Raw genomic sequence first — 9,710 nt, 5'->3', positions numbered from 1 at the left:
CCAATAGTTCTAACCTTTAAACCGTGCGCTCGACCGGTGCACCAGATTCATTGTTTCATACAAAAATAAAGTGTTTGAAACGACGAACGCTAGACTCGGAGACGAGTGAGCGTCTCGCGTCTCAGACACTTTATTTTTGTATGAAAGGACGATTTTGTGCTGCCTCGGTCGAACACGATACAAAAACGCCACGTTGTTGTAGAGCACTGTCAAAATAATTTAAACTCAGTGGATTCAATAAATTAGAGTTTATTAATTAAACCGAAAATCAGTACAAAACACGCGACGGCCACGAAGACGGATGTCTTGAATTCAAAGAACCAACACACAATGGTTTAAAAAATCCTATATTATATGTCCGAACAATAGATGAGAATTTGTCCTTCAAAGTAATATGGCCAATAACGCAACATAAAGCAGATGTTCGGTTTTTTATTCACCAATATCCAAGGACAGTGTACTTAGTGCAAAACAGCTCTTGAGGTAGAATCAATAGCTGAGCATGAAAAGGGAGGTGAAAGTTTACGACGTAATAAACTGCACCACAGATTACGGCGTCTTCATCATGGGCCCATGAAGCATCCCGAGTGTGAGTTCTCCCGACCTTCCACCCTGAACCGCAGGAAGAAAAAATAGACTTGCGTAAAGGTTACAGTGAAGGCTTCGTAGCTAACCGCGCTTGTTATATGTTACTGTGTAGAGGTTACACGTCGGTTGCCATTCAAGTAACCTTGAGATCAGCTTTGTGGCTTTCGATTTGGGCCTTGTAGCCTTAGTCTTGACGGAAATAATTTAAACACCAAAACTACCGCCGTTGTAACCTTTATTTTGTAGGTGACTTCGTTTTACAAGTCACATTATAGGTTACCGAGCTTAGAGTATAACACTTCATCTGCGGGGTGGCCGAGAAGAACGGAGCGCGAAGGGGTGACTACGTGCTATTTGACAAAAGTATAAGTTTCGTTTATAATTACGCGTAAACGCGAGTGTATCTGTTGATACAACTGAACTTCTGAAAAGGAAGAAAAAATCTACAGAAGGGAAAGATTGTGTACCAATTAGTGAGTCACTGAGACTCTCAGTGTTTTGTTTTATGTTTTGTAGGGTTATTCCCTTAAAAAAGACACTCAAACTCGCTGAAAGTGAACCTCATTTCGTCTCTTTCTTTCCAGGTCAAGTCAGGGGGGTGACATTGAGTCATCAGTGCCGCGGCGAATGGCCTGAACCCGACCCAGTGAGTTCATGAACAGCTCCTCCTCCGCAACACCGCGATCAGCGGCGCCCTGAGCACTCCCGACTTCGTCGAGCTGACTGGCCCGAGTGATTGAGTGAGGGCGACTCATCACGCCGAAGCCGCCGCGCACTCCGACGGAGAACACTAAGTAGGGAATTCGTGAATTCCACGCCTGTGGCGAGACAGTCAGTTGTCACCATGGTCGTCCCCCATCGTCTCGTAACCGCTCTAGTCAGCCTCCTGGTCGTCACTTCTCTCGCCAGCTCATCTGATCTTCCCCCCGAGGTACGTGACATCTGTTTCGCTTTTACATTGCGCCATCGTGCCCACAATTAAAAAAAAAAAAAACGCAGAAGAGAGAGTTGTTAGACAGACACATTTGACGTCGCCTCGATGTCAAATGTGTCTGTCAAAGGTTCCCTTGCCTTTCTTTAAAACGCCGTGAGGTGCGCAACATGGCTAGGAGCTCGAGGAACCGTCCTTATTCGCGCACACGTTTTCAAGGACACGCGGAGTGCGACCGCGCCTGCGCGAGAGCCCTAAACCGACAGTGCCTCCTGCTGGGAGATGCGCGAAGCCAGAGTAAAATTTCGGCATCTTTCTTCGGCCTTGTTCAGGCACCTCTCTTTTTTTTCCGCCGTGCTCGTGCCTCGATGGAGCGTCTGCGTCCCTGCAAAGCACTCGAGAGAGCCAATCGCTGCAATCCACTGAGGGCGATCGTCGAATGGCAAGGCTGAAAGTACGTTGAGGCCTAGACTTCAAGTAACTGCCTGCGCTGCGGCACTAATCGCGACGTTTCACCTTGCTCAGTATCACAGCGCAGTATGTTTGAGGTCCAGACATATTCTCATCCCTGCCATTCCCCAAGCCGTAAGTTGAAGCGGGTATTTTTAGCCCTGCGGCTAAGTTGGTGGCCAACTTAACCAACTTAGACTTAACTCTAATAAATTGGAAGTAATTAGTTAGCTAATTAATTAGAAAGCTTTCGTGAACTTCCTTAATTCGGATTTTTGGGTGCATAGAGGCATTAAAAAATTGACGCTCGGCCACGGTGGGGTCTAGCGTTCCGCAAAGTTTTCACGTCACCGATAACATAGCCCAACATAGCCCCAGGACTAAGTTCGCTGTTTTAACTTCCAGACCCACTTAAAAAAACTCGCCAAAGACAATTAAGATTTTTTACGTGTGGGAATGCAAAAGCATTCCTACAAGCCACGCATTCTTCAAAGCAGCGCGCTACGCCTTTCTTTCGCACACGGCGCTCCGGCGGTGACATCACGCTCCCCCACTGCGCAGGCGCGGTGGGGGAGTGTGATGGCTTCGTGAAGCTGCCGGCTTCACGGCGGCTTCCGCGACGAAGCATCTGCGTTGCTGTGCTTTTCTTTGTGTTTTATTTCTGAGGTGCGTGCTTGATGACGTATTTTTATGACCATCTTTCGGGGACAACGCCGCCGCTTTTTCGCGTAATGGGACAAGTAAGGCTTTCGCCTTAAAAACATGCGTATAAAGAATACGTATCACACTGTTTACTTTTTGAGCTCTTTCCTAAGTCGCACCCGCGCGGTTCCTTTCGTCCTGATGACACGGACAGCAAATCATTGTGTTCTTTGGGACCAGTCTGTACTGTTTTTTACTTCAAGAATCATAGTAAAAAAACGTCCGACCCCTCGCATAGCATTCCAAATTTCAGATTTCAATGAGAATTAAGATGCATATAGGTGCACTTTACATTAGATACGTGTTATCTTATCAAGACGTACACGTTTCAAGCACCGAAAGCATATATCTTCTTTCCGGCTCCGTCAACCAAATCGCGTAAGAACTACTTCGCGCAAAGTAAAAACAATGCGCAAAGTTTTCTTTTTATTTTTCCTTGAGGGGACGACGAGCACAGGAACGAAGACGAAGTAATTACGAGATGCGCTTGAGCGACGGAATAGCATCTTCGCCAGATGCCTCCGAACGCTGCAGTTGTTCATTTGCAAACGTTGTAAATAAAGCGTTATGTAGCTCAACGTGCCTTGACGCTATTTTCGAATGAGAAAACCCAGATAAGTATTTACTGTAATAGGACCCGCCACGACAAAGCATGATGTTCCATACAGTTTTCTTGCAAATATTGTACTTATGGCTCAGAAAGTCGTTGTTTGAAGCCACCGAAATGGGAAAAAATACACTACTCAAGAAGTGTCGATTTCTGTTCTTATTTTTAGCTACATTGTCCAAGCAAATTCAAGAATACCCATGAAGAAAATCATTCGGGTTCTGTTGTTAACTTAGATATAGCTGCTGACTCGAAAATAAGTTCCTTTAAAGTTGGAGCTGCTAACCTCATACTTGAATAAAAAAACACTTTTATTTTCTGTAGTGCACAAAGGCTAGTCACTTCATCTCCAGAGAAAACCTAGTGAATGGTAGGACCCATGAAAGTGTATGATTTCTGCTAATATTAAGAATGTTTATCTTTGTGTGTTTCTGGTTTTGTTGCTAGAATTATTATGTGCATTTTTGTATGGGACTTTTCTTTGATTCTGATAAGCCAAAAATAAAGCGGCTAGACAAAATAGCGAGTCTCGTATAATGTTCAGTCCATATCGCGAGCGAAACAATCAGACACCCGTTGATAAATATCAGGGACAGAAACAGACCAACTTGGGTAGCTTTGCTCTATTTAACCCTTAAAATAGCTAATGGATTCATGACTTCTTGTGTATCAGCCTCTCATGCGGAGTTGAGTGTTCAGCACTCAACCTAACACGAGAGGTTGATATGGAGGGAGTCACGTTCAGCAAAAGATACATCCCTTCATCATAAAAACGTTCGGAGCTTCAATCATGGGGAAAAGTAACTTTCCCGCATTGTTTAGATTGAATGACTTACGCCTTTTTTTTTTAACGCAACGCTGATTGCCAGCAGCTCAGTTCACTGAATTCCATAAAACATTCAACAAATTGGGGTATTCATATGCAACCATGAGAGTAAAATTTATTAATCTTTAAATTAACTTGAATATACTACAACTATCATGACCTTAAATATATAAAGGTCAAAAACTTTTGAAGTTTTAAATGCACTTTATAAATGTTCGACGTGGTCAACGTCGGTGACACGGCAGCTGTCAAGACAGTAGGTCAGTCCTGTCCACGCGTGCCCCAGCACAACCTGGGATATTCATAGTTGGTATTCACTGGCGGCCATACGTGAGTTCGTTGCTACGAAGAAAGTTTATGGTGAGCTGCCACAAACCCTCGATATCGTGTATTCCACACTGCCAATACGGTAGCTCTTAGAAGATAAGTATACGGGCTTCCTATGAGCCTGCGCTGGGAACACCATGCTCAAGTATGACGTCCAGTGAATGCCGCCTACTCCGCGGCATTAGAAATGCACTAGTATTTCAAGTCGTCGGGCTCGTGTCATACACTAAATACGCCAATGCGTCCAGTTGCTGTGCCAATGGAAATAGAGGCGTTATTTAAAATCTCCACACACACAAAAAAAAGTCGCAGGGAGTTGGATCTGGCGGTCCCTGGAGGAAAACCTCCATCGGCCAACCATAATTTCCAACATAAGCGGCCATGCATGGCATTCCGAGGTAAACATAAACAAGCAATGGCGTACATTCCAGGACACTATAGTCCGTTGCAACCTAAGAACGAAGGGCGAGGCTAAGACGGGCCGGGGAGGAGGAAGCAGACGAAACGCTGGAGAAGAGAGGGGGAAACCTCCTTCTCTCTTTAGCGTTCCGTCTGCTTCCTCCTCATCGGCCCGTCTTACTCTCGCCCTTCGTTCTTAGGTTGCAACGGACTATAGACCTTTTCTGTGTACTCTCGTCCTTAGCCACCTAATAGGCGTATCCGGTATGGGCGACGAAAAAATAATCCAACGTTTCAACCTGCAAAGAGTAAAAAAATAAAGGGGAGGCAAAACGAGGAAGTGTGACGGTTACGCTTATATCCCAAATGCCTTCTATTGGCGTGGCAAAGGCAAAACAAGGTTTTCGCCCATACTGGAAGTGACGTCAATTCAAGATGGCGGCGCACTCGCAGAAAAGGTCTATAGAGTACTTCCGGTTAGCTCCCATTTTCTGTACGTTTCAATTAACGAGAGTCAGAATTCTTTGAAGTTTTTCTTGGCGGAAAATCTGAAAAGGTATGTCAAAAACATATCGTGCTATTAATCGATGAGTACGCCTAGTTCATACGAGGCCAACGAAAAGCACTGTTGCTCGTTTTATTTGGCTCTCCTGCCAAAAGTTATTCCTATTCAACAGCCAACTGGAAACCCGGCCATTTACGCTAAAGACATTCAACAAGACTAGACGCAAATTAATTGAGGCCTTTGTAATTATGTTGTGAACAGGAGAGCGAGTGCGTACACCAGCCCACGTCGCTTCGTCAACTGCACGCGTGTCGTCCCGTTCTAGCTGGCCAAAGCGAAACTGCGCTACGCTTGTCGGACGTCGTTCAAGAAGGCTACGAAGAATTGTACAGCTCGTTCTCGTGCCTGGCAAAAAGCAAGCGTCGTGTTTTCGTCTACGAGTGGAGATATCGTGATTGTGACAACATGGGCCTACCGGAGCAAACCTGTGAATGATATTCATGTGGAGACGTTTCATACGCGGATGTGAAAAAGTTGTTTTCGGTTCTAGAAGCCTGGGGATAAGGTAAGAAAACCAGTTTTGTCTCCAAATTGTTGCCTATCACACGAAACTCCTGGGACATACCATGCAGACACACGTTGGCATGCATGACGATGAGGACGAATAATGAAATTGAGAGGGAGGTACCAAATGATTTCGTGCAATGTTTTATGTCTTGCCTCAAGCTTTTCATGAAAAGGCGCTTTATTTCATGCTCTAAAATAAACCAAAAGAAAAAAAAAAACTTTTGCAGCTCTCAGGATATTTTGGCAAAGTCCCGGCTTATGATTTCCCAGGTTCAGTTCCAATTCAAAAGATCCCAATTCTCAATACTCCGCTAACACGCGACACAGAAACTCCCGAAATTGTGTCTTTTTTTTTTTTTTTTCTAGTTTGTGGATTTTTTGGTTGGTATTTGTTCAAAACTGACACATAAACCGGCTGCTCACAAACGCACAAGCACCTGAAAATTAACGTAAATGAGCGAATGCGTTTTGGTTTAAAAAGAACAAATAATCGTGATAATAGTAATTCCATTAATATTAAACATCCTATGCATAGCGCGAACCTAGTTGGTTTGGGTTATGATCCGGAACTTGGCATGAAAAACAGAACATCAGCACTCTAATCTGGGATCTGAAAATTGAGCCAGTACGATCCTTGATGATGATTTTAACCCGAGGCTGGGGTAGAAGCAGGAATATCTTTTCACAGTGGAAGAGAAAGTAACAGGGACAGACAACGTCTCTAATTAGAGACGCTTTCTTGCCCTGTTACTTTCTCTTCAACTGTAAAACAATTTCCCTGCTCCCACATCAGTCTCGGGTTAACATCATCATGGTAAACTTCCACCGACTCGCTTGCACACTGACTGTAATTACCATACTTCATTCTAAAATGTTCATTTATTTGTACTTTTCGACGTGTCAATGTCTGAAAGTGGCGAATATTAATTACTACTTTAATCAGTCTTTACTTGTTAGTCTTTTCGCTCTATGGAAGGGCCAGATGCGTGCATTCTTGATTAAAAATAAAGCGGTGAGTCCTAGTGCTTTCGTCGACCAACCGACGCGCGCGTGACAGCGACTGGCCAGACTGGTTACTCTCGACGGCCGCGGCGTCCTTCACTTCCCGGTGATCTTCTAAAAAATCTAAATCAAATTTGTGCCGTCAATATACCGATCTCACTAAGCGTTCCACGCATGCCTGACGCCGCCATAACTGTAGCTCACAAGAGGAAGCCGCCCGTGCGCGAGATAGCTCGTGCCGTCTCGCGCTCTGCTCGCGCGGACTTCCAACGTGGTTCTCGCGCGTGCAGAAAGACCCCATTTCCTACGATGCACGGCGACATCGGTGACGTACTCAAACTATACTCTATTTCACCTGATGTTATACCGCAGGAAAGGCTATAAGCGCGACCTCCTTGCTCTGGGGCAGATCTCGGCGGCACAAGCCCTCGTACAGTAAGGACAGCTGCCAACGCTATGAGCTCGCGCTTCTAGCCTTCGCTGCGGTACAGTATAAGGTGAAACGGAGTATAGCTGGTGAGATCAGTCTATAGACCTATTGCTAAATTACCCAAGCATCAAGGAGAATGCTGGGATTCGTGTTCCACGCGCCGCACGTGCTGGCCTCAGCAGTAGTAACTTTTCTAAAGCAAATGCCTAAAACAAATGGCATCTTGCAGGTGCGTTCGTCAACGCTTTATTTTGGTTATTTACTTCGAAGCTTTTTACGGGGAAGGCGTGCGCGTGTGGCGCGTGGAACACCAATCCCTGCATTCTCCTTGATGCTTAGGTAATTTAGGAATAGGTCTATAGGGAGTATTCACTGGACGCCATATTTGAGGGCGATGTTTAGAGCGCATGCTCTGAACGAGCTCACGTTAATAGACTGGTAAGACTGGCAATCTTGGTGGCGCGGAATGCACGTGGCGAAAGAACTGTGGAAGCTCGCCGTCAGCACGCGCTCCATAGCCGAGCACACAGCTATGGCCGCCAGTCAATACTCCCTATAGCACAATACTACAGAATCTTCGTAGCCAGAAGACACCCAGAACACACACAAAAAAATACCGATTGAATTACACAACAGGCGAAACTTCTCGGAGATGCAGCCCTTTAAAGGCATGCGAACAATACCCGAGCCGGAAAGCATTTTCGGCACGTGTCATGGCGACGCGGAGGTGCCCGGAATAGCATGTATACCAATAGGGTGTCATTCAGGTACCGGCGAACATGCAGGGTGAAATATAAACGGGCCTCATCTTGTTGAAAGATTAAAAAGACACTAACACCCCCCCCAAAAAAAAATTTTTTTTTAGGCGATCCATTATGGCATCAGAAAACTACCCGATCAATATTCTGCTACAGTGTCACGTATATTTTTAATAAACTCAAAAAACGCAACCGCTCGAAACCGAAACCGAAACTGCATTGGGGAGGAAGAAGAAATACAGAGGAGAAAGATACCGGAAGTAAGGAGGCTGTGCAACTTCTTTCTTTTTCAATCAATGTCTTTGCAGCTTTCTAGTAATAAGTGTGTGCCTTTGATGACCCACGACTTTGATTGTCTTTGGTGGCTGCGTCTAAACCATAGAAAACAGCACGTGACCACAAAGAAAAGAGTAAGCGCGACTCAAACCGGCCAATTCTCGATCGGCGGTTTTCGGGCGGAAAGGAAACGAATTTCAGGCCGCAAATTGTATTCTGGATAGTTGAGCTCTCATATGTCACGTACAACTAAAACCTTAGCGAGCATAAATACCCTCAGTGCCCCTTTAAGTATGGAAGACAAATAAGAGACCGTGTATGTTGCGTCTATGGATTGTGCAAAACGCATTCACTTTTGGTGAGTCTTCCACATGTTTCACGATGGCACGCAGTTTTTCTGTGCCTTGTATTCTAATACCAAGCTAATTTACATTCCTGTAGAGCGTGGAAAAGGTGACCTCGTCACCGAACACTGGACTGACCGCGAATTCACCCTCTTCTAACAGGCCTTGCATTTCAATGTAGAAGTCTTGGTGTTTTAGTTTGTCTTTTCACTTTAGCGCGCGAACTAGCTGCATTTTGTGTGCCTTAAAGGAAAATATGATTTCGTAAGATACGCCGTTTGTTGTGCACCTGCAGTTCCACGATAGCCCTTGTTGTCGATGCCTTTTTTCCCTTCTGTCGTACATAGCTCGGGTCCTGCTCACTACCTCGTTCAAAGTCTATTTGCCGCCCCGACTTTCTACGGCGCATAGACAATAGAGAGTTTTAGTAGATCGTTCCGATACCTCCAATAGCCCCGATAACGATACTATGCATGCACAAGGGAGGCGGTGGCGGAGTATCGGGTATCGTTATCGGAGTCATGGGAACGATCTACTAAAACTCTCTATTCAGTACTATTGAAAGGCTTCACCCAGAGGACAATAGGGAGTATTCACTGGCGGCCATAGATGTGTGCGCGACCTCTGGGCGCGTGTTGACGCCGAGCTTCCACAGTTCTTTCGCCATGTGCATTCCACACCATCAAGATTGCCGGTCTTAGCAGCCTAGTAATGGGAGCTCGCTCTGAGCATGCGCTTTAAAGAGAACCCACAAATATGGCGTCCTGTGAATACTCCCTATAGCTTCTATGTGGTGCACGCGCACCGAATTTGATCTGAAACTATCGCTGCATCGTCACGACAGCACCATGGTCGCCGAATGCCATCACGCCGAATGCTTCTTAACACTGCAATGTCGCGATATTGTACAAACAGGGGAGTAGGCGCCACTCTTGGTAACCTAAACATATGTGCAGCAAGAACTTGATGAAGTTCAGAATAATTTTATTATATAATTG

At 45.4% G+C, this 9,710-nt stretch overlaps 1 protein-coding gene across 4 annotated transcripts in view; it reads left to right on the top strand.

Moving 5' to 3' along the window:
• The first annotated feature begins 1,176 nt into the window (after nt 1-1,176).
• Nucleotides 1,177-9,710, top strand: part of LOC115318078 (collagen alpha-1(XVIII) chain) — a 94,099-nt gene continuing 85,565 nt past the window's right edge. For all 4 annotated transcript variants that reach the window (XM_029977786.4, XM_029977784.4, XM_040499630.2 and 1 more), the window contains exon 1: nt 1,177-1,519. In XM_029977786.4, the coding sequence (XP_029833646.3) occupies nt 1,433-1,519 (87 nt within the window). In that variant the 5' untranslated portion in view covers nt 1,177-1,432. The remainder of the gene's footprint in view (nt 1,520-9,710) is intronic.

This window comes from Ixodes scapularis, unplaced genomic scaffold (assembly GCF_016920785.2).
Source record: "Ixodes scapularis isolate PalLabHiFi unplaced genomic scaffold, ASM1692078v2 PGA_scaffold3__209_contigs__length_174095766, whole genome shotgun sequence".
Taxonomy (NCBI): Eukaryota; Metazoa; Arthropoda; class Arachnida; order Ixodida; family Ixodidae; genus Ixodes; species Ixodes scapularis.
The sequence above is the reverse complement of the archived record's forward strand: the minus strand, read 5'-3'. Positions and strand labels throughout refer to the sequence as shown.